This window comes from Capricornis sumatraensis, chromosome 21, assembly GCF_032405125.1.
Source record: "Capricornis sumatraensis isolate serow.1 chromosome 21, serow.2, whole genome shotgun sequence".
NCBI classification, from domain to species: Eukaryota; Metazoa; Chordata; class Mammalia; order Artiodactyla; family Bovidae; genus Capricornis; species Capricornis sumatraensis.
Genome location: NC_091089.1, coordinates 4,740,036 through 4,764,793, shown reverse-complemented (window position 1 = coordinate 4,764,793; position 24,758 = coordinate 4,740,036). Strand labels below are relative to the sequence as shown.

At 49.3% G+C, this 24,758-nt stretch overlaps 1 protein-coding gene across 1 annotated transcript; it reads left to right on the top strand.

Annotated features, from left to right (window-relative positions):
- Positions 1 to 13,046: 13,046 nt before the first annotated feature.
- Positions 13,047 to 24,093, top strand: GALR1 (galanin receptor 1). The gene is made up of 3 exons (XM_068994013.1): positions 13,047 to 13,712; positions 18,118 to 18,183; positions 23,776 to 24,093. Exons 1-3 carry the CDS (start codon positions 13,047 to 13,049, stop codon positions 24,091 to 24,093), a joined length of 1,050 nt encoding a protein of 349 aa, XP_068850114.1.
- The last annotated feature ends 665 nt before the right edge of the window (positions 24,094 to 24,758 follow it).

Sequence of the window (24,758 nt, the reverse complement as noted above, 5' to 3'; positions counted from 1 at the left end):
ATTCTTCAGATTCCACATATAAGTGATAATGTCGAACCATCTTATTGAACTCTGCAGTTTGAATGTTTGTTTCTTCTTGACACTTAGACAATCACCCCATGTGTGAAAACAGGACAGTTTGATTCTCCTTCCCTGTGTTTCCAGGCTTTTATTTCTTTTCTTGCCGTATTCCATGAGCGGCACATAGGATTAATGGCAATGAGGTTGTTTTATAGGCTCCTGCTTTGTGTACGGATGTTGCTATTGCCTCTATGTCCAGAAGAAATATTTCAGAACGTTCTGCTTTCTCTTTGCTCTGAAAGAGTTTAAATAACAAGAAAAAGATCTGAGCTCCTTGGGACCTTGATGGACTTCATCCAGTGCCCTAGTATTTTGTCCCACGTGGATGTACATTATTTCATTTCCTCCTTGTCCTTATTACACTGATCTATTAAATAACATAAACAGGCATGTACATTACTACTCAATATCCTTTCAAAACTAATACTTACGTGTCATTAAGATGGAACATTTAAAAAGTCTTTATTGAACTTACTAGAATACTATTTCTGTTTTTTGGCCGTGAGACATGTGGGATCTTTAGCTCCCTGACCGGGGATCAAACCTGTATCCCCTCATTGGAAGGCGAAATCTTAACCACTGGATCAGGAGGGAAGTATCACTAAATACCACATTTCATAAATTATTTTAGTCTTATAGAGTTCAGTGAGAAAAAAATGGGCAAAAGTCTGGAAAATATAAAAAGCAGGAGAGACCAAGTTAAATCCTTTTATTTTTAAAAAATTACAATAAAGAATTAAAGAAAGAATGTCAGTAAATCTACACCTTAAGAAAAAGAAATGGTGCCTTAAAATGTTACACTATGTATTCCAAATAAAATTTTGAGTGTCCAACAGTAAAACAAAATTTCAGTAACTTTCTCACGATCTCTCAATACTGAAGGACAGAACTGGATTGCCTCTAAAAGGCGGGGTCCCGGCTCCCCTGCTGTCGGCTGCTGCAGGACCGCATCAGGGCAAATAACTCACGGAGGCGACCGGCCTTTCTCTGCAGGCTCGCGTGGGCACAGCTGTGTGACTACAAAGACAGCGTCCCAAGTGGCAACATCACAGGCATTCCCCAGGCAAGGAGTATGTTTCCATCGCCTGCTTGATATTCTGCCGTGGTAGCAATGTAATTTTTCCCTGGGAATTTCTGGTTGGTCTTTTCTTTCTCACTGACAGGAGCAGTGCAGGCCTCTAACTCACAGTCAAATGTATCCAGTGTCTTCTTTCTACTATATCGCACTGTACCTTTTATTCCGAATAACATCCCTGTATAACGTCTTCAAGACGTTATATAAAAAAGACTACAGTTTCTGAGTTATTCCACGCTCAAAAGCACCTTTGTTTAGTCTTATCTGTGACAGGGCTTCCCAGGTGGTGCTAGTGGTAAAGAATCCGCCTACCAACTCAGGAGACGTGAGACACGGGTTTGATCCCTGGATCTGGAAGATCCCCTGGAGGAGGAAATGGCAACCCACTCCAGTATTCTTGCCTGGAGAATTCCACGGACAGAAGAGCCTGGCGGGCTACAGTCTGTGGGGTCGCAAAGAATTGGATATGACTGAAGGGACTTTGCATGTGTGCACGTGACCGATAATTTAACCAGCAGTAGGGCAGGCAATGAGGGAGACCCGGGTTCGATCCCTGGGTCAGGAAGATGCCCTGGAGATGGAAATGGCAACCCACTCCAGTACTCTTGCCTGGAAAATCCCACGGATGGAGGAGCCTGGTAGGCTACAGTCCACGGGGTCGCAAAAAGTTGGACACGACTGAGCAACTTCACTTTCTTTCTTTTCTTTAGGGCAGGCTCAGACCAGTCCAGCGTGTGCTGATCGGACAGCCAGTGCCAGGCCCTTTCTTGGTCATTGGTGGTGAACTTTCTCTGTGGAAGCTGCCACTTTCTCCTTCTAGTCTCAGAATACTCAGGCTGCGTCTACAGAGGAGTCTTTACAAAGTCACCTTACTTGTCTCCGAGGGAATCCTTTTCGATCTGAAGAACTTTGCTCTTCTTCAGATGCGCTGGGCAGGGCTTCCCCGTTGTTTCTTGGCAATTTCTTCACCTCTGTCACTCCTTTCAAGGTCGCCAGGAGGCAGACACGGGGCGACAGAGGTTCTAGCTTCGTTTTCACATTTTCTTTCTCTTCCTTCTTACTCTTTCATTCTCTGTTTCACGCTGGCGTACCTCCTTGACTCTACTTTGCAAGCCTGCTATACTTTAAAAAGTTATCAGCATATTTTAATGTCTAAAAGCCTTTTTCTTCTCTGGTTATTCCACTTACTAGCACACGAGTTCATTTTGTGACTGAAATTTTGTCTGAAGGGGGCGACAGAGAATGAGGTGTTTGGATGGCATCACAACATCAATGAATATGAGCTCAAGCAAACTCTGGGAGGTAGCGAAGCACAGGCGTGCTGCAGTCCATGGGTTTGCAAAAAGTCGGACACGAGGGAACAACAATTTTGTCTTGAATCTCTTGGCATATTAGTTAAGGTTAATTTTTTTTCCTATTCCCTGAACAATCTCAGTCTTTTCCTCATGTTGGTGTGTACTGATGCTTCTTTCCTGGGTCACCCCTTTTCTTTACACTCCTGATGGTCTTTGATGACCCATTTATATGGGATTGATTTTCTAGATTGTGTGAGCATGATAGTGCCAAAGCCTCAACCTCATTATGCATTTTTCTCCTAAAAAAAGTTGCGATGCACCTAGCCAGTGGGTGTGGCTGCTCTGGGGCCTGGTCTCCATCATTTGGTGTGGCCACGTCTCCTTCAGGGCTCGACCAGCTGCCAATCTGAACGTGGAACAGCAGACGGGCTCCAAACAGGAAAAGGAGAAAATCAGGGCTGCATACTGTCACCCTGCTTATTTAACTTATGGGCAGAGTACATCATGAGGAACGCTGGGCTGGATGAAGCACAAGCTGGAATCAAGTTTGCCGGGAGAAATATCAATAACCTCAGATATGCAGATGACACCACCCTTGTGGCAGAAAGTGAAGAGGAACTAAAAAGCCTCTTGATGACAGTGAAAGAGGAGAGTGGAAAAGTTGGCTTAAAGTACAACATTTAGAAAACTAAGATCATGGCATCTGGTCCCATCACTTTATGGCAAATAGATGGGGAAACAGTGGAAACAGTGTCAGACTTTATTTTGGGAGGCTCCAAAATCAGTGCAGATGGTGATTGCAGCCATGAAATTAAAAGACGCTTGCTCCTTGGAAGAAAAGTGATGACCAACCTAGACAGCATATTAAAAAGCCTGAGACATTAGTTTGCCAACAAAGGTCCGTCTAGTCAAGGCTATGGTTTTTCCAGTAGTCATGTATGGGTGTGAGAGTTGGACTATAAAGAAAGCTGAGCACCAAAAATGGATGTTTTGAACTGTGGTGTTGGAGAAGACTCTTGAGCATCCCTTGGACTCCAAGGAGATCCAACCAGTCCATCCTAAAGATCAGTCCTGAGTGTTCGTCAGAAGGACTGATGCTGAAGATGAAGCTCAAATACTTTGGTCACCTGATGCGAAGGGCTGACGCCTTGAAAAGACCCTGATGCTGGGAAAGATTGAAGGCAGGAGGTAAAGGGCATGACAGAGGATGAGATGTTTGGATGGCATCACTTACTTTATGGACATGAGTTTGAGTAAACCTCAGGAGTTGGTGATGGACAGGGAGGCCTGGCATGCTGCAGTCCATGGGGTCACAAAGAGTTAGACACAGCTGAGCAACTGAACTGAACTGACTGAATTTGGGTCTGAATTGATTTTAGTTGTTTCCTGTGTGATTTGTGGAGATGCACTCTGGCTCAGACAGCAAAGAATCTGCCTGCAATGCAGGAGACCTGGGTTCGATCCCTGGGTCAGGAAGGTCCCCTGGAAAAGAAAATGGCAACTCACTCCAGTATTCTTGCCTGGAAAATCCCATGGACAGAAGTGCCTAGCGGGCTACAGTCCAGAGCATCGCACACGACTGAGTGTGTGTGCATGCACACTCCCCTTTCTAGCCTGGACTTCTGTGTCTTCATGTCTTCAAGATTCTGATGCTTGTCCGTGAGTTACTTCACACACTGGTGCTGACCCCCTGGCCTCTCCTTGAAGGCGACTCCTGTCCATTTGTAACACCACCCTTGGCCACGTTCTGCCCGCTCTTTACCCCATTTCTTCCCCAGAGTTGGGAAGTCTGGAACCTCTGTGCCTGAACAGAGAGACACGGGGTGATGAGTGGAGGTGGTGGTCAGAGTGGGTGTGCCGGGTGAAGCATGGCTCACACTTAGGGGACAGAGGACGTCCGGCCAGATCCCTAGTCTCTGCCACCCTGCTTCTTCTTTTGAAAACTGTTTTTACTTTTTTATTTATGGCCACACCCACGGCACGTGAGATCCTGGTTCCTACCAGGGATCGAACCCGCGCCCCCTGCACTAACTTCACAGAATGAAGTTTCTAGATATTTTGTGTAATTTTAATATCTTTGAAATATCTTCTCCATCAAGTATTTGGAAAAATAAAGTTTGTTACAGAGTTCACCTGGTAAAAACACAAGAGCTTTTAGGGGGTCTCTATATGTAGCCCTTTGAAAGAAATCTTGTTTTTCCTGAGTTCTGTTTCTTTTATCAGCTCTGGAGTATTTGGGAGCCATTGATTATTTCCAGTGACTTAATCATTTAAAAAAATGCACACATATTTTATGTGGTTAGATTCAATACTGGGTTAATGTTACCTTGGTCACTATTAATGTTATAGTCATTTAAAAATTGTCTTGTTTGATGGAGCTTCTTCAATGAAACAGAAGAGAAGGGTGACTCAGACCTACACTGTTCAAATAGACAATGATCGGATTTAAACTTGTGCATGAAGAAACGACATCCAGTTGTTAAAATACCTTAGAATTATATGATTACTGACACTAATTAACATCGAAGGTACAGTAGGGAGAGTGTGAGAAGCCCAGCTAAAGTCGTCTGCATGGCTAGTGGCCGAGCGAAGACCAGACTCCAGCCTCCTGCATTCGCCTGGATATGAACCAGCTCAAAACGGACAGACTCAGCACGGCCCACTTCTCCAGCTTCGTGTATTAGCCCATTTAATTTTTACAGCATCCTTTGAGTCAGGAATTATGGCCACTGTTGTAATAATCACCACCGTCATCTGCAGTGGTCCAGATAAGAACAGCAGGGCACAAAAAGAATTAAGCTTATTTTTTTTTCCTTCTGTTGAATTTTTGTGTGTGTGTTAAATTCAAGTGGAGTTGAGTTACCATTTTTTTATTATTTACAGGCATACAATATAGTGATTCAGTATCTTTTCCTGATTATACTCTATTGAAAGCTATTACCGGATAATGATTATAGTTGTGCTGCCCAGTTCATCCTGTTGCTCATCTATTTGATACACAGTAGTCAGTTCTTAATCCTCTTCCCCCGATTCACCCCTCCCCCCTCCCTCTCCCATTCGGTAACCACTGGTTTGCTTTCGATGTCTGTGAGTCTATTTCTCATATCCATTCATTTGTATCATTTCTTAGATCCCACAAATCGGCGATCTCATCCAGTACTTGTCTCTCTCTGTCTGAACATGATAATCTCTCGGTCCATCCACATCGTTGCAAATTGCAGAATTCCCTTCTTTTTTATGGCCATTAAGGTTTTTTGTGTCTCATCTCAAATGTCAACGTCACTCCACTGGGTATAAAAGATTATGCCTATTGGGCAAATCGCAATGAACTCTCTTAACGTCCCATGGTACTGAGTGGCAAAGCTGGAATTTGAACCTGGACAGTTTCAACCCACATTCATACTATTATGTTATAGAGAGATTTACCACCAGGTGGCTCAGTGGTAAATCTGCCTGCCAATGCACAAGACGCAGGAGATGTGGGTTCGATCCTTGGGTTGGGAAGAGTCCCTGAAGAAGGAAATGGCAACCCACTCCAGTATTCTTGCCTGGAGATTCCCATGGACAGAGGAGCCTGGTGGGCTATAGTCCATGGGGTTGCAAAAGAGCTGGACACGGCTGAGCCACTGAACCCACACACAGACACAGAGATTTAAAGCTTTATATTTAAGGTACTGTTCATTGGCCACTTTCAATTGTGTGATTAGGAAGTTTTTCCTTTAAGAGTAGTTCGCATTATGCTCCATGATAAATATTATCAGACCTAGATTTCAAATATGACTGCACTTTTATCCTTATTGTCCTCTCCTGTGCAGCCAGTAATCTACGTGATGAAATTTTGATCAAGCGACTGACTTCGCATGTGGCTTATTTTAGGGGCATCCTCTCCTAGAGGAATCAGGATAGTGACAGAAGCTTTATGACCCCCACTCCAAACTGCACTCATTTTCAGAGTGAATGTGTCACTGTTATTAAAAGAAGTCCTCGTCTTCCCTTGCCCAGTAAAAGGGGGTACTTTGACCATGTCAGGATCATGTGTTTGGACTTCCTGGGGCATCTCTTGGGAAATCTCTGGATTCTGGCTCTTCACTTCAGAGTCGTTGACATCTTTGAGGAGTTGATAAAGCTAGGATGCTTGCTGCACATGGATTCTGAATAACATCTCAGGAGCTTCATGGATGTAAGACGCCCATCAATGAAGCCAGTCTGGACCCTAGAGGACAATGAGTTACCTGGGTGCAGAGCTGACATCTAGGCTGGATGTTCCCTGAAGCTTTTGGCTTCCAGACTGCTAAGCCTCCTGAGCCTGCAAACATGGCCTTGAGAATGCTAGAGATCCTTACCTCAAGTGGCCAGAAGCAAAGGCAGGGTCTCTGCTGTGTTAGACCCACCCCAGCTCTCCTCCTGCTGGGGCTGAGTGCTGCATGGCCCATCGGCGACAGTGTCGCCGTCCTAACATGAAAGGAAAGAGCTACCCCCAAGGGAGCTGTGTGGTCTGCCCAGAGGGCGCCGGTGGGAGGGGGCGCCACTTGGGGGGTGGGGTTCTGCAGCTGCCTGAGAATGAGGAGATGACTGGTTTGGGTTCCATCCCCAGTTAGAGAACTAAGGTCTTGGAAGCCTCTCTGGACAGCCAAAATAATTTTTTTTAAAAGTGTACAATTTAGTGGCATTCGGCACACACGCAGTGCTGGGCAGCTGTCCCCGCTCTGCGGTTCCAGAACTTCTGCAGCATCGCAAAGTGAAGGTCTGTACCAGTCAGCTCCCCCACCCCCGGCCCTGCCACCCCTCCTCGGGTGGGCTTTCTGTCTCCAGGAATCTGCCTGTTTTAGGTAGTGTTCAATTTTATGCCTTTCATCATGACTTGAATTGTCTAACCATCTGCGTGTGTTACTTTCATTTGTCACAAAATGTCAATATGGATTATGAAGGCAAAAGGGTTATGGACCATTTGCAATTCTTACGGATGCTTTCCTGTTTTAAAATCATCCCAATAAATGTTCTTTTACATGATCACACGGAGAATGAGGTAATTAAATATACCTGGGTCAGACAGTGAACTAATGTACCATTGCTTTTACATAGAAAGGAGGTACTTGTTTCTGTGTAATTCCCAGGGATATTGTCACTTTATTAGGCAGGTTGCTGGGCACATCATAGCCAAGAATTATTAGTACATTAATATGCAACGATTAATTACGTTAAACTTCATTGTAATAAGCTGATTAGAACATTAGGTCGTGAAACGTGAGAGATTTGCTCCACAGCTTTCAATGCAGTTGTTAAACTACCCTAAGAAATTAAAAGATTTGATATATTAAATTAGGAGAAAATATTAGGTAATTTGGATGGCATAATTGCCGGTGGTTCTAAGCACCACGTATAATATCAAGCACACGTTTACATATTTAATCTTAAGGAGATCAGCCATCAGAGAAAATAACTTCTACAAGCACAAAAGTTCATTGTGACCTTGCTCTCCATATTTCATTATCATAAGCAATCTAAATATTTAACAATAGAAAAGAACTTGGTGGATTAAAAGCAAGAACTGACAAGAGCATAGAACAATGTCAGAAATTCTTTCAGGATCGAGCCAATAAAAGCCAGTGAATCCTTTTACAGGTGCTGTTTGTCATTATCTTTTTTTAAATCCACTGAAACTGATCTTTGTTTAATCAAGATTTGGTCTAACTTCAATCTTCATTCCTCCTGGCCTGTTGAAAATATTACCGATGCTGTCAGCGGTCTGAACACCGAGGTTCTCCCTGCTGTCTGTCTCTCCCCTGTCCTCCTTCTCCTACGTGCAGGAAAATCCTTTCTCTGGTCAAATCTTATTCCTTGAGTTTTAGGATTCCTCAAGCTTTGGCCATGCATCATCGTTTCTTGGCATTCTGCACACGCTCCGTGGTCTGAGTTCTGCCAGGGATGTTAACCAGGGTGGGCTGCCTGCAGTAAGAAGCAGACCCTAATACATCAACCCCTCTATCAAGAAGAGATCTCTTTGAGACTCAGTATTCTGAGGCTTTGTTCTAGGCAATGGGACAGCTCTTCTCCTCAAGGTCTTCAGGGACCCAGGCCTCAGTTTCCTTGGAGGGTCAGAACACAATTCCATTGGTGCTGTTTGACTAGAGCTGAATCTGTAGCTCAGGGCTCTCTTAGAAGTCAGACAGTGGAGCAGGGAAGAGGGAGGAGCTTGAGGGAAGGCAGAGTTAGAGTTTCCTCCAGGTCGTGGCATATTTGCCGTGGCATGTTTGCAGACTCAGGAAATGGAGCCGAGCAGAGGTGGACCACTCGAGGACCAGGTGAGGGACTTGCCAGAGGAGGAGACAGGAGCTGCTGGGACCAAGCGTCAGGCCAGCTTGGGAGGAGGTGTGTGCTGACTGAGCTCCCGGGACGTGGGTGCTCCTGGAAGTGTGGTGGGCAGCATGGAAGGACTTGGTCTGCTTCACTGAGTCGTTTGCACCCAGAGTTTCGTGGTTTGTATCCTCAGCTGGGAGGGGCTTGCGGACTGGGTTAGGGGCTCACGGCAGCCTCCAAGCACACCTGGTCCATAAGCAGGTCCCCTATCTGGTGCTGAGCCTGGAGTTCTGGTCTGACGACATTTTAAATGACTTCATTTGGATCATTTTGAGTGATTTTCTTGTAAATGAAGAATTTCTACTTGTAGTTTTTGATTTATTGAGTCTTACGGGCTTCTCTGGTGGCTCAGACGGTAAAGCGTCCGCCTCCAATGCGGGAGACCTGGGTTTGATCCCTGGGTCGGGAAAATCCCCTGGAGAAGGAAATGGCAACCCACTCGAGTACTCTTGCCTGGAGAATCCCATGGACTGAGGAGCCTGGTAGGCTACAGTCCATGGGGTCGCAAAGAGTCGGACATGACTGAGTGACTTCACTTTCTCTTTCTATGAGATGAAACAGTGACATTTTTCCTGAAAAGAGACTTGGAAAATGTCCTTCATTCTTTTAGACTAGAAAGTATATGTTTACTTCTCTTCTGAATATTTGAAAGTCTGGGTTTGAAATGAAGAACGTGGGAAAAGTAAAAACAGCTCAGAGCATCCAAAGTACAAATGTATAGCTCTTTCTCTCCTTTGTCAGGACTCCCTGGAACCCCTGTCTCTGTCACAAGACTTATCACGTAAGTAACCGGTACTTACGTGTAAGTAACGGGTTTTTGTCTTTTTCCCTCGTGGACTATGTATTCCTTGACATCACCTGCATTGTTAACCATCTCTCCTGGTGAGCGCGGCCTGGATGGGGAGGCACCAGCTCCTCGGAGCCCTGAGATCTAGGAACACTGAGTGTGCAGACCACGCAGGGATGCCGGGCTGAGTGCTTAGCCGTGTTTTGCGACCCTTTGGACTGTAGCCCTCCAGGCTCCTCTGTCCATGGGATTCTCCAGGCAAGAATGCTGGAGCAGGTTGCCATCTCCTCCTCCAGGGGATACTCCTGACCCAGGGATTGATCCTGCGTCTCCTGCGTCTCCTGTGTTGCACCTGAATTCTTTACCTGTTGAGTCAAACTGACCTCCTGGGTCATACTCCTTTCCTGTTTAACAAATAAACACTTTGTGTGAGAGAAGGTTTTGGTCACGCATTGGCCGTCTGCAGGCTTCCTGCCCCGCGTTCCCTCCGGGGCCCGTGCCTTCTGTTGTCACGATGCTGAGTGCACGCAGGGTGACGATGGAGCCGCACTGACGGATCCGGGCCCGCCACCTCCATCCTGACTCTGGGTCTCACCAGATTCCGGGCCCGCCACCTCCATCCTGACTCTGGGTCTCACCAGATTCCCCCAGCGTCTGCTTGGCCACCTGCCTGAGGCAGCGGCCGTCAGGTTTCTCCAACTTAAACTTACTCTCCGCCACCTGCCCGCAGTGTGGTCTTTGGGAGGAAGATGGTAAAAAGGTACATTTAAGGGAAGGGAGTTGCACCCATCTCTTTTATCCATAATCAAAGATAAGATCCATGAAATAAGGAACCTGGCTTTGTTTTTTGTTCTGTTTTCAGAACAAAATAGTTTTGGGCAAGTAGCCGGCACTGAAGGGTAACGAGTAAAAGAATAAAAACAGACCACATTCTTTCTTCTTCCAATTAAAGGGAAAAAGCCACCTTCAAATGCAATCCTAAGTATGACAAAAAAGAGGAGGAAAAGAAGCATGGAAATAGGAAACAAATAGGAAGTATTAGTGTAAAATAAAATGTTAAGACTTAGAGTTATAAAAGCTTATTATAACAATAAATGTAAACAGACTAAATTCACCAGGTAAAAAAAAAGTTGAGATTATTAAGTTGGATTTTAGAGTAACTCAGTTATGTGCTGTTTCCAAGAGATATCAGGGAATCACAGGGCATAGTGGGATTGAAAAAGGTTGAGCAGGCCAATGAAAAGCAACAGTGTTGGTATACTTATAGTAATAACAAAGTACACATTAAGGGAAATATAACCCCAACCATATAATATTAAAATAAGACCAAAACCCCACAGAATATTATTTAAAACATACGCATATGCCATAAATGTATAAATAAGTGATCAATAGATGATACACTTAGGTTATCTGGAGATGTTGGGGTGAGGGTGAAGGTTGTGGCTGGGGAAGAATACAAAAGTGCTTTCAATTTTATTGATAATTTCTTTTACGATTCCAAGCTGCTGATGGGCACGTTAGTATCACATACAGTTTTATAATATCTGTTCCATGTTGAAAATAGTTCATAATAATCAGAAAACCCTTCCCCAAGTCTAATTGCAAACAACTTTCCGTGCAGCACAGGGCACCGTCACCGTGACAGTGTAGGCGGGAGGGCCCCCTGGCCCTGAGGGTGATGGGCAAGACAACTGAACAAGGCCCAGCCATCCTCTTAGGGAAGGCAAGGGTGTTCTTGCTCTACCAGGATACTTGGTAAGCTACTTAAACTCAATCTCGTCCTCTGGGAAATGGGTGGAAACAGGAAGGGAACTGCCAGCATTAAATGAAGCAAAGGATACAGGTAAGATGCCTGGTATATGGCAGGTGTTCTATGAACTGGGTCAGAATCTTTCTGGAAATGAAGCAGAATACAACTATCCAGGTAGAGTCAAAGAGAAATCAAACCCTACTCACTCCCTAAACTTCCGGGGCCAGGGCAGACGTGCCTCAAGGTGCTCACTTCCCTCGCAGCACCTGCCCCGGGGGAGGGGACACTGTGCCCTGTTCCCCGCCGCATTTCCCGTCCCCCCCCCCCCCGCCCCCCCAGCCCCCAGCCACGGCGCCCAGCTCCTAGTGGACACTCGGGCGTCATCTGGAGAATGGTGGAAGGTGTGGGGATACTTGAAAGGGAACATAGACAGATCGTGTTAACACTGCGAATTGAAGGGATCAATTGCAGCCCCTTAACTGCGAACCGGCAAGCATATAACGCTTACTCACACGTCTAGACTTAAACAGCCCTTTTGTTGTAGTCGGCGGATCCACAGCAGTGAAATGAAATCCATTCTTTTCATTTTACAAATATTTCGCGCCTTCTGTATATGTCACTCGGATGAATAACTAGGCAAAACTGATCTAAAGTTGGACGATGTAAACAGGGCACCTTCCCCTTTCATCTTACCCGCGTTTATCACGGAAACTCCATCAGGCCACACGTTTCCTTTCCAGCTAGTTCCCTCTCTAGCAGCCGGCAGGGTGGGGGTGGGATCAGGGATTTTTACAAAGCCCCAGGTAGCGGCAGGGCCAATCACCGGTTTCTGGGCTTCATTCCTGGGGCGGGGAGCGCGCTCCCCGACCGCCAGCCCTGGAGCGAAGGCACGAGCGGTTTTGATGGAGGAGGAGACCTGCGCACCGCCCGCCTCCCCGCCCAGCACGCCCTGATCGCGCACAGCCTTGCCAGTCGGGGTCGGGGCGGGGGCTGCACCCAGGCGGCTGCTGCGGTCGCTGGGCGCTGGGAGGTCCGCAGTGCGCAGAGAGGAGTGCGCGACTGTTCTCTCAGAGGCGGTGGGCGGCGACCCATCCCGGTGGGATTCGTCCAGTCCCTGCGTGCGCCTCGACTTCCGGGGGGCGGGGGACCCCCGGGTAGCGCGGATTTCAGCCGGTCTGAGTCCTCGCTACATCTCTGCGGCACCCTGAGGGCGGCGGCGAAGGCGCAGACAGAGCGCTCGCCCAGCTGACCAAAAACTAAGGGGAAAGCGGCGGCGGCCGGCTGGGGGGTGCGCGGCGAGCCCTCTCCACGAACCGCTCGGTGCGCGCTGCGCGCCCGGCTGTGTCCCCGGAGCGCCGCGGGAAGGGAGCCGCGCGGAGCAACAGGTGCCGCCCGCAGCCTCTCGGGACGAGGGAAACGACCTGCAGCGGCGCGGAGCTGGTAGGGAGCAGAGAGGGCTCTTTCCTCCCTCAGGGCTGCGCCGGCCGGTCCCTCCTGCCCGGCTCGGTAGCGGATCAGCGGACGCCCGGCGCTCTCGGGACAGCCTCGCGAGCGCGGGCAGGTCCAGCTCTGCGTCGTCTCCCAGGTGGCCCCGTCCGAAAAGTCGGCGCCACTCGGCCCGGGCGCCTGCGTTCTGAGTGCCCCGAGCTGGGTCACCCGGAGCCCCTCCTTGCCCGGCAGGCGCCCTTCGCCAGCGCGACCTGGGCTGCCCTGCGCGCCATGGAGCTGGAGGTTGGGAACTTCAGCGAGGGGAACGCGAGCGGGCTCGAGCCCCCGACCTCGGAACCCAGGCCGCTCTTCGGTATCGGCGTGGAGAACTTCGTCACGCTGGTGGTGTTCGGCCTGATCTTCGCGCTCGGCGTGCTGGGCAACAGCCTGGTGATCACCGTGCTGGCGCGCAGCAGGCCGGGCAAGCCGCGCAGCACCACCAACCTGTTCATCCTCAACCTGAGCATCGCCGACCTGGCCTACCTGCTCTTCTGCATCCCCTTCCAGGCCACGGTGTACGCGCTGCCCACCTGGGTGCTGGGCGCCTTCATCTGCAAGTTCGTCCACTACTTCTTCACCGTGTCCATGCTGGTCAGCATCTTCACGCTGGCCGCGATGTCGGTGGACCGCTACGTGGCCATCGTGCACTCGCGCCGCTCCTCCGCCCTGCGGGTGTCCCGCAACGCGCTGCTGGGCGTGGGCTTCATCTGGGCGCTGTCCATCGTCATGGCCTCGCCGGTGGCCTACCACCAGCGCCTCTTCCACCGGGACGTCAGCAACCAGACCTTCTGCTGGGAGCAGTGGCCCAACCAGCGCCACAAGAAGGCCTACGTGGTGTGCACCTTCGTCTTCGGCTACCTGCTGCCGCTCCTGCTCATCTGCTTCTGCTACGCCAAGGTGCGGGGCGCAGGGCGGGTCCGCGGGCCCGGGGCGGCTCCTCTGTCCCCGCACCCCTCCGGGGCCCCGCCCCCTTGCCCTCGTCCCCTGCGAGTTTTCTGCCCGAGCCATCGCCTCCTCCGGCCGCGGCTTGGGCTCACGGGGGTTTGATGCTGCGTGAAAGTTGCTTGGAGTCTGGGCGACACCGGGAAAGTTTGCAGGTCCGGGCATCCGTCCTGGCCCCCGCAAGCACTGGGTCCTGAGGTTGTCCCCAAAGGAGGCGGGGTTCAACACCCACTTCTCAGGAGGTTTTAGCCTCGTAGCCCGCTCAGCCTGCCTGATCGCCTGCATGGCCACAGCGTTATGTGAGCGCCCGGTCCTGCCGAGCGGGCCTCTTTGCTGGGTGGAGAGCCCGCGCCCCTCAGCAGCCCTCAACTGGGGGCGGATGGGGGGATTTCACTGCCCGCGGGGTGCACGGGGCCGGGGCGCCGGCCAGGATCGCCTTTGCGAAACCGCTGCTGCTGGCGACAGAGCTTTGAATTTTATTTCATAACACAAGTTAGGCGTCATCAATCCAAATGGTCAGAAGTATTTCCTCGCGGATTCTCCAGAGAACGTTGGATGGATGGGTTTGCTGCTGCCGTTTCCTCATTTCAGTGCTTTTAGGAGGAGGTAAAGAGTATTAAGCGGTTCAGGTGGCAGGTCTAAAGGCTCCGCTGGGAGACACACAGCTGACACCTGTCTGGTCCTACCCCGCACCTCCCTTCTCTGTGCAGTGCCTTTCCCCCCAGCTCAGCACAATCACGTTCTCTCTCATTAATAACACATGGTTTTGAAGCTTTTGTAACATTTTAAAAGTCTTACACCTTTTACACAACTTGTCTGTGTGTGTTAGTCACTCAGTCCTATCTGACTGTTTGCGACCCCGTGGACTGTAGCTGGTCAAGCTCCTCTGTCCATGGAATTCTCCAGGCATGAATACTGGAGTGGGTAGCCATTCCCTCTTCCAGGGGATCTTCCCCAGCTAGGGATCAAACATGGGTCTCCCGCATTGTAGGCGTATTATTTGCTGTCTGAGCCAGCATATCTGCTTAGTAATCAGGAGATGCAGTGCAATGGGGTGAGATCCCCCTTCCCTGACACACCTTCCCCAATACCATCGCCAGTAGAGAAATACTTCTGTGACCAAATTCTGAGATCTGCACCATTTTATCTTCTCTCTCTCTCTTTCTCTGCTTCTCAATTTCTTTCTGATAAGCCTGTGATTCCAGGACTGTGAATAATCAGGTGAAGTAGAACAGCGATCAGTTCTTACGTTCCACTCATAGTCTTTTTTCCCCCAGCAGAAATGTGGACTATGAGCCACCTGGTTTTGTTTGCCCCTCCCCCAGGCCATCTATCTAGAGCAGGGTCTATTTTGAACGGTAGTGCTTTTGGATATGATCTGAAAGAATGTCCTGCACCGAAGGGTTGTACATAAAGACATGCAGTAAAGGCAGGAAATTGGGAATCACTGCAGCTTAGCTCTTTGATAAATGGCTGGCTTATTCCCTTTGCTTCTAGCAAAAGCAAATCGAAGCTTGGTCTGCACAGGGCCGTGGTCTCCAGTGTGCTCTCTGTCACTTGATCTGCAGGCGACCCAGTGGGTTGCAGCCACTGTGCAATTTTATTGATAAGGAAAGAGGGTTTTGGAGGAGTGAAGCAGCTGACTGAGACTGTGAAGCTGGTAAAGCTTTCAGGAAGGATTTCCATGCAGGGCTTCCTAGCCCCCTGGGGGAGGCCAGCCTGTGGAGCATGGGCCTTGAGACTAGAGAGATTCTTAAAGTATTCGGCTTTTCATTCATCATTATATGGGTTATTCTTCCTTTGTTTCCCAAAAGTCTTTGGTCTTTTGGAAATTCAGGTCTTTTTAATGGAAACAACAAGATAAACTTCTAGGAAGAAACCAGCCTACGTTTCTGTCATTTGAGAATTTATAAAAGTCATACCTAAGGCAAAGTTTCTAAATTAAAAAATTCAGTAAATACATGATCATTGGGATTTTTTTTTTACAAATATGGAAATAGTTTGCCTTTAAGCATAACTGGAAATTTCTTTGAAACTCAAAGTAATATTTGCATATTCATTCTAGGGCTGAAAAAAGGTAAAGATTAAAGACTTCAGTTACTTTCCTTTGATTCAGTCACTGTCTGCTTTGCATGGAAGGGTTTCACTACTTAAATGTTACATTCCGGATTGATTGTTACCCCAAGGCCCAGATCAAAAGACATATAAAATCACAGTGTTTTTCTTGTTTTTTTTTTTTTTTTTAAGTTAACAAAGGAATTGCATTCCAGAGTTGCCTTCTGTACCGACAGGAGTTTAGTGGAGGGTCCTTTGCACCTGCCCTCCCCGAGACCCAGAATGTGGGGCTGGAGGATGAGTCTGGGGCGCCCTCTGCTGCTGTGGGGCTGGCTCACTCTTCCCTCAGGGGAGTGCTTGTCCTGGGCCCTCCTTGGCCTGACACCAGATGAACTCGTGACCTGCCCGGTTCCCGCACATTCCTGGAGACATCCTGCGCCAGGACTGGTATTGGTCTCCTGCACACACTTCTGAAAGTACGACTGATGGGGAAGTGCCCGCTCACCACTCTCGTCAGCTTCCAGAGAAGCGCAGTCATAACCCTTCCTCCTCTGATGGTGAGACCTTCGTGGGGTCTGTCACACGAGTCAGTGTGGGTCCATAGTGTGCACTCATGGAGTGGAACAGAGCCAGGAGAAACATGCTTGGGCGTTCTCCCCGTGGACCACTCCACGGCGCTCCTTAGGCGTTTTGTAGTTTTGAGATGTGACCCCCGAGCCTGTGGAAGGACTGAGTGGCCCCAGGCCAGGTAACATAGAGGTAACATCTGACTTTTCCACGTGGGGCCCTCTCCAGGCAGTCCTCGCTGACGCTGCCTTGCCATCTCTCCCTTTCTCTCAGTGACCGGAGCCCTCCTCTGGCCGTGGGGAGGCTGTCCCCAAGGAACCTGGCCCGGCTGGTCCTCTCTGGGAGGGGCCCTGTCCAGCCCGTTCCTTCCTCTTGAAAGTCCTGTTCATTTGTTCCTGCACAAGCCTCCCTTCCATCGTTCTCTTCCATTCGATTTTCGATACCCCAGTTGCTGATGGCAGGACAGTAGACAGACCCACTGTCGCTGTGCTGAGAGTGACCCCAGATGTCCCCATAGTAAGTGAGAGGCTTGTCTTGCGGAGGATGCTGAGCCCTTGTGGGAAGTGAGCAGTATTTTGGTAGGGCTGGGAGTTTGGAGTCAGAAATTCACACCCCATGACAGCTGCTTGACCGGGGTAGGGAATCGTGAAAGTGAAGTGAAAGTGTTAGTTGCTCAGTCATGTCCGCCTCTTTGTGTCTCCAGGGACTGTAGCCCACCAGGCTCCTCTGTCCCTGAGATTCTCCAGGCAAGAATACTGAAGTGGGGTGCCATGGCCTTCTCCAGGGGATCTTCCCTACCCAGGCATCGAACCCATTGCAGGCAGATTCTTTACCATCTGAGCCACCAGGGAGGCCCAGGAAATCATGAAGTGGTGGATAAATCCCGCGGCTTCTCGATCAGGGAGTGCCCGATCACTCCAGAGGGTTGTATCCGCCCAGACAGAGCAGCTTTTGTAATACGTTCAATTTGATTAAATTATTTCCATGCTGTGGTGCTCCAGGGGGACAGGGAGGTGGCTGGAACACTGTTTCCAGTGTTTGGAGGGACTCACTGAGCAACCGATGGGCAGTCTCAAGCCCACACACTGAGCTGATTGTCCTTAGGTTTTTCACTCATAAGAATGAACTCAAGACCTGCCTGGAGTGTGTACCACCATCCTGACCCTGTTGTACGGCTTAGTTGCAAGTTCTTATGTGGAACCACATTGTCTCACATCATTTCTCCTGAGTATGATGCTGGCAAGAGAAGACAAAACTAGTTTCTCTAGGGAAGGAAAAAAGTGTCTCCCTGGAAGCCTCCCCCATGGGACGTTAGTTGTAGGACCTTGCAGAATGGTGGTCTGTCAGCTATCAGCGTTGTTGGAAGGCATTCTGTAGTTTTCCCGCATATCTAGGATTTAACACATAGCAGGGACCTGGGATTGTGGAAATGTAGATTCTTAGGGGAGGCCAACGGGGATGCAGGTATGGGCAGCGGAGTGGGTCTTTCTGGAAGAAATCTCGGAGCTACCCGCACCAGAGCTCTGCCTACAGGTGCTCTGGACACAGGTGGTTGGAGGACCAGACGCTCATGGCAATCCATAGTCGGCATTACTCCACCAGCTCATGTGAATTGCAGCTTGCGTGATTTTGTAAACCATGGTCTTCCCTTTTCAGAACATCAGGAAATGTCAGTGCAAAATGGACAATGAATTGTGTGGCCTGAGGCAAACTGATTTTATTAGTCTGTGTTTTGCAGGTTCTTAACCATTTGCATAAAAAGTTGAAGAACGTGTCAAAGAAGTCAGAGGCATCAAAGAAAAAGGTAAGTCTCATGGGTTTGCATTCTCCATGCCGTTTCTGGAGCTTGGCTTAATGTATACTCTTAGCTTTCCTGCGTCCTCCTGTGAAAGTATGGGCCCTGGGTTCAGTGATTCGAAACGAACATCTTAGCCCTGGGCACAGAGGAGACACGGAGAGTCAGCTGCTGAGGGTGAGCAGGCGACTGAGCTGCCTGAGAACGTGGGTGGAGGTCTAGGGAGGGGCCAAAAGGTGTGTCTTCTGGATTCTGAGCCTCTGGAGAAGGTGCGCTGTGGGTGACTGGGACAGGGTGTCAGGAGGCTGGACCCACAGTTTGCTTGAAACTGCAGGTGGTGCTCATGGTAAAGAGCCCACCTGTAAGTGCAGGAGTCCCGAGTTCCATTCCTGGGTTGGGGGGATTCCCTCGAGCAGGGCACAGCAACCGCTCCAGCCCTCTTGCCTGGAGAACCCCACGGATAGAGGAGCCTGGTGGGCTACAGTCCATGGGGTCGCAGAGACACGATTGAAGAGACTTAGCAGACACACTTCTTTTGTTGCGTATTTACCATCTCTGATGTGGCTCCAGGAGGCCCCGTCTCAATTATCTTTCGAGCGAGTGTTGCTGTATCCCTCCCTGAAGCCTCGCAGCAGTTGCTGTGCTCTGCTCTCTTCCTCCCAGACGGGTGCTGGTTCGGCCCCCCGGGGGCAGAACTGAAGATGGGAGCAGCCTCAGGGGGGTCCAGCCCATCTTTAATTGTCTTTCTCGTTCTCCCCTGAATCCTGGTTCCCACAAGCTTCCCCTGAGGAGTTTGACAGCATCTAACACCCTGCGATTTATTGTGTTTCAAACCCAGTTTGAGGAAAAGCTATTTTACAAATTGGGATTAATTTACCTCTTACTCAGATCATATCCTGGAGAAGGAAATGACAACCCCCTCCAGTATTCTTGCTTGGAAAACCCACGGAGAGAGGAGCCTGGTGGGCTGCAGTCCCTAGAGTCACAAAGAGTTGGACATGACTAAGCGACTGAACTGAATTGAAAGATTAGTGAGCATTTTAACATTTACATTCTTTGGTTTTATATGTATATGTGTACATATGGGTGTGTGTGTGTGTGTGTGTGTGTGTGTGGCATGTGTATTGTTGTTGTGTTAGTCGCTCAGTCATTTCTGACTCTTTGTGACTTCATGGACTGTTGCCCGCCAGGCTCCTCTGTCCATGGGATTCTCCATACAAGAATACTGCAGTGGTTGCTAAGCCCTTCTCCAGGGCATCTTCCTGACCCAGGGGTCAAACCTGGGCCTCCCACTTTGCAGGCTGCTTCTTTACTGTCTGAGCCACTAGGGAAGCTCAAGACACACACACGTGAGGGAATATGTTATATGTGCTTAGTCACTCGGTTGTGTGTGACTCTTTGCAACCGTGGACCATCGTTCACCAGGCTCCTCTGTCCACGGGGATTCTTCAGGCCAGAAAACTGGAGTGGGTATCCATGCCCTCCTCCAGGGGATCTTCCCAACACAGGGATCAAACCCAGGCCTCCTGCACTGCAGGCAGATTCTTTACCATCTGAGCCAGCAGGGAAGCCCAAGAATACTGGAATGGGTAGCCTTTCCCTTCTCCAGGGGGTCTTCCTGACCCAGGAATTGAACCAGGGTCTCCGGCATTGCAGGCAGATTCTTTACTGGCTGAGCCACCAGGGAACGTATGTGTAAATGCAATTCTTCCCACGGGAGAAGGTCTCAACATTTGGAGGAGGGAAGATTTTCTCTTCTATTCTCACAACCTCTGACCCTTAATAACCACTGAACAGATGTCAGGTCTCTTTTGATGCTTTTAGTTACTTCCTTGTTTGCACGGAACTAATAGTTTGTGTATGCGTATGTACCTGCATCTAGGCAAAGGCTAGCAGACAGGTGTGGGGAGTAGGGTAGGAAGGCGGAAGCGGGAGACGGGGCGGAGGAGGGGAGGGCCCAGGGTGGACAGCCAGCACACCTCCGCCCGGAGGCAGAGGTTGGATCGGCTCAGCGGATGCTGCTCTGGGTCCAGGCAGAGAAGAGTGTTCCTGGGTGTGCACACACTCAGTTTCCGATGGGTCACGGAGTGATGTGAGAAGATCTTGGAGGTTTATTCATTTCAGCTGTACCCATTTCTGGCTCCCCGCCTCGGTGGCTGCGTAGGGCCCCTTCTCCTGTGCCGTGTCCATCCATAAGGGTGCCGCTTCATGAGAAGGCTGGTAGCGCTCCTGTAATGGAGGGTTAGGTTCAACACAAACGAGCTCAACAGCTCTCCTGCCTGTTTGGAGGAAAATAGAGAAGAGTGTGCTTTTCTTTGCCAAAATAGTAGTGACCACAGCACAGAGCCCTGTCTTGATTGGCTCGGCTGGACCTAGAGAAACGTTTTCTGGCCCAAGGCTGATCAGATAGGAAAACAAGATTCTTAATTTCTGGAAGACTTCCCAGTGGGGTAGACTTCCCCAGGGTGGCTCCTGGTAGTAGGGAGGTAGATGCGAGACCCTCATGGCACCTTCTTAACCACGAGGTTCTCTTAACAGCTGCTCTTTTTCCCCATCTGGCTTGGAGTAACTCAGCAAGCTTTTTGGCTGTCATTTGTACAATTTACAAAATGTTTCTCATCAGTCTCACCATTTAGTCACTTTTTCCTTCCCTGCCAAGTTCCATTAGATGGATTATGAGTAAAATTCTTTGAAGGAAAAAAAAAAAGTCAGATGTCTCAGATGGCTTGAAAAAGAGCATCTCACAGGAAGAGGAGAAATTACTATTTTTCAGATACTTTCAGTGCAAGAAGTAAAAAGAAGGCAGGCTAATAAAAGGCCCAACCTTAGGTATAAGAATTCATGCAGAGATTTGGCATGTAACCTTCAACGAGGACTTCTTCCCTATCAAACGGTGATGTTCTGGTTCTGCACGCTACATGGACAGACGGGGAGCGTAGGCGATGCATCGGGTGTAAACCCATTTGTGATTCAGGCAAATGATACTGTAAGAAATGAAAATAGCCCCCATCCCCACAGAGGGCCTCGTCTCCTCACTGTCTGACTTTTCTAAGGGGAAGAGCGGAAGCGGGTTTGGAACCTTTCCGAGGAGACAATGTGGGTCAGCCCGGGTGCGGTCAGCACCGAGGAAGCTCCTCAGCTTTCTCCACGAGGTGGGCGAGGCTGCTTGCTTTTGTTGTGGCTTCTGCGGAATTCTTCACTGATTCTTCAAGCACCCATGAGCTATGTAGGAAGGCAGGTTCCTGGGTGGATGCGTCATCTGCACGACCTGTGGAAGCAGCGTGAGACCCCGATACCTGAATTTTCATGAAGTGCTGCGTGACGATGGCTCGCTGAGCTGCTGGAAACCCAGGTCTGGGGTTGTTGTTCAGTTGCTCAGTCGTGTCCGACTCTGTGAACCCATGGACTGCAGCACACCAGGCTTCCCTGTTCCTCACCAAACTCATGCCCATTGAGCTGGTGATGCCATCCAGCCATCTCATCCTCTGTCGACCCCTTCTCCTCCTGTCTTCAATCTTTCCCAGCATCGGGGTCTTTTCCAGTGAGTCAGTTCTTCACATCAGGTGGCCAAAGTATTAGAACTTCAGCTTCAACGTCAGTCCTTCCAATGAACACCCAGGACTGATCTCCTTTAGGAAGGACTGGTTGGATCTCCTTGCAGTCCAAGGGATGCTCGAGAGTCTTCTCCAGTACCACAGTTCAGAAGCATCAGTTCTTCGGTGCTCAGCCATTATTTTGTTAGTGCAGTGAGTTATTTTGACCAGATCTTGACCTTGAGCTGGTGTGTTCCCGGCGCATGTTTTCTGAGTTGGGGGTAGGTGAGGGCACTGTTCTGTGGGCAGATGTCTTTCTGCATCCCTCCCATGTCTTCCCAGGTCTGTGGTCCTGGTTCTCTGACGTGAGCGAGACAGAGGAGGGAGCCATGCCCGTCTCTCCCTGGGCACCTTGATGTGCCCGCATTGCGTGAAGCTGTGGCTGGTATGGAGGCCACTGGGGTGCAGGGCTGAGCGCCAGGGCCCATGTGCAGGGCACCCACTCCTGTACCAGCTCAGATGGGCTGAGATGCCTGTGAAATAGGCAGAAAATAAATAGTGAACCTTTGCCGACACATAGCTGGGAGCACAAACATTGTATTAAACAAGCATTCTGTTAAATTCTTTTGGGAGCATCATTTGATAAATGATAAAGTTTATGTAAGTACCCATTGATATTCTTTCCTGATTTATATTGCAGTCTTAAGTCACTCATATTTCAAAGCTACAGGCAGACCAAGGAAAGGAACCTCGTTCATGGTTCTGAAAAGACCAGTAGACCTGCTAAAAATAAAAGGCAGAATTTGAATGATCTTGGGTAAACACACACGGTAACAAACCCTCCATAGAAAAGCCGCCCTGCTGACAGTTGCCCTACAGGGATACAGATACAGTGTGGCTCTTATCTGTAAGCTGTCAGGGTGTAGTTCTGCCCTCAGCTCGTTACTTAGTGAAAACCTCCTGAAAGGAGCAGTGAAACAGAATATCCAGAGAGCATGCATTTTGTGCGGCACAGAAACGGCCTTCCTGCCTTAGGCAGGACAGCGGGTGTGCTCCGAGCTATTTGTAGGTGTAATTGCGTCTAGATGGTTATTGAATCATCAGGACCACATCCCATACACTAGTGGGTAACGGACGGATAGCAGACGATCCTTGACGTCCAGGAGCGGGGTGCTGGTCTGCTCTCTGTGTCGTGCGTGCAGCAGCCTCAGTCTGGAAGCCTGCCGCCCTGGAAGCCCTGCGGTCAGCTTTGTACCTGAGCTGTTTGAAGGTGTTAAGTGGACCAGGCCCACTCAGAGAATCATCACGCTGGGTCACCCCAGTCACAGGCCAGGAGGCTGAGGCCCAGGGAGGTGGCTGCCTTTTGCGTGGGTCGTGGCCCCTTCTGACCATCATGTAGTCAGAGTAAACATGAGTGTAACTCCCGTCTCTGGTGCCCTGGCCGCCCTTGCTCCGACCTCGTCCTGAAGTCCAAGCACGTCCTCTCCCATCTCTGCCAGGTTCCCTGGCTTCAGCCCGCCTCTTGGACAAACGTCCTTTCCAAGTCAGTCAGCTACCCCGCGTCTCTTCTGGAAGACTTGCTATCTTAAGCCTCATGTTCTGGGTGCTGTGGGCTGTGACAGTCGGGTTCTAACTCACAGGAAGTAAGAGCAAAGTCATGGCATACCGTAAGGACATTCCTGCAGGGCGGGGGTCCAAGCTTCTCCTGTGAAAGGACCTGTGGGTCCACCACGGTTTCCTGGTGGGGGAGTCCGGGCTCCATGGTGTGAGGCTGGAGGGAAAATAAGCACCTTCCTTCTCTCTCTCCTTCCCCTCCACCCTGCCTCCCAGAATTCGTGGATCCCAGTGGGATCGCTTCTCTCCAGGGGCAAAGTGGACAGGGGACCACCGGGCCACGCTTTTAGCTCCTTTAGGGGTGTGACTGCAAAGTGAAGGTCAGCACCCAGAGCAGGTTTAGGACGCACTCGATTCTGTGAAAATGTACAGGAAATCCCCTCTGTCAGTGCATGAGCTAGAATGCTGGGCCCCTGTCTGCTGTGACCAGCGCCTCTGCTTCCTTCCCTTCTAGACCGCGCAGACGGTGCTGGTGGTGGTGGTGGTCTTCGGGGTCTCCTGGCTGCCCCACCACGTCATCCATCTCTGGGCTGAGTTTGGGGTGTTCCCGCTCACCCCCGCCTCCTTCTTCTTCAGGATCACTGCCCACTGCCTGGCCTACAGCAACTCCTCCGTGAACCCCATCATTTACGCCTTTCTCTCCGAAAACTTCAGGAAGGCTTATAAGCAAGTGTTCAAGTGCCAAGCCCGCAAGGAGTCACCTCTTAACGACACTAAAGAAAATAAAAGTCGACTAGACACCCCACCATCAACCAATTGTACTCACGTGTGAAAAAAGTATTATTTCAAAATGTGGTATTTGGATGCATGTGGACCAGACACAGAGAAATACATTGGGGTGTTAAGCAAGGCAGTAACTTGCTATCTTAACAACAATTCATATTATATTGTTTGAATTCCACTTGTGTTTAAAAAGTACTTTGATCTACCTGGAAAATCCTTAGGTCTCGTGAAGGCCATTTCTAAATTTTATTTCTAAATTCTATTCCATAAGCAAAAAAGAGTAATATAGTTTTATACATCTTAAGAAATGAAAGTTTCTCAAGAAACTTTATTTAAAGACTGTAAAGAGTCTATAATCGGACTCTCTAGATCTGTATTCTTTGTAGGATAAGGAAGAAGGGCCTATCAAGGTGGTCAGGAATATTTGTGGTCTACATTGTTTTGAAACAGATGTTATTAGAAAACACATGCTTTTGTTCTGATTTTAAGATCAGTGGTAAAGCTGAAACCATATGTGTTTCAGATACGATTGTGGATACTTGATCCTGAGTTTTATTTTTGTGGCCGTTTGTATTAAGACATATCCATCTGATGGAAATAAGCTTATTTGCACATTAGCTGCGTCTGCTCCCAGCTGTAAACAGTGCATGGGGCTTCTGCAACATACTGTGTCTGTCTGCAGTCATGAGGTCTCTTCAGCTTATCTCAGGCAGT

Coding starts and splice junctions, on each gene's coding strand:
- GALR1 (XM_068994013.1), top strand. CDS start 13,047: ATGGAGCTGGAGGTTGGGAACTTCAGCGAGGGGAACGCGAGCGGGCTC. Junction 13,713..18,117: donor TCTGCTTCTGCTACGCCAAG/GTGCGGGGCGCA, acceptor TGTGTTTTGCAG/GTTCTTAACCATTTGCATAA. Junction 18,184..23,775: donor CAGAGGCATCAAAGAAAAAG/GTAAGTCTCATG, acceptor CTTCCCTTCTAG/ACCGCGCAGACGGTGCTGGT.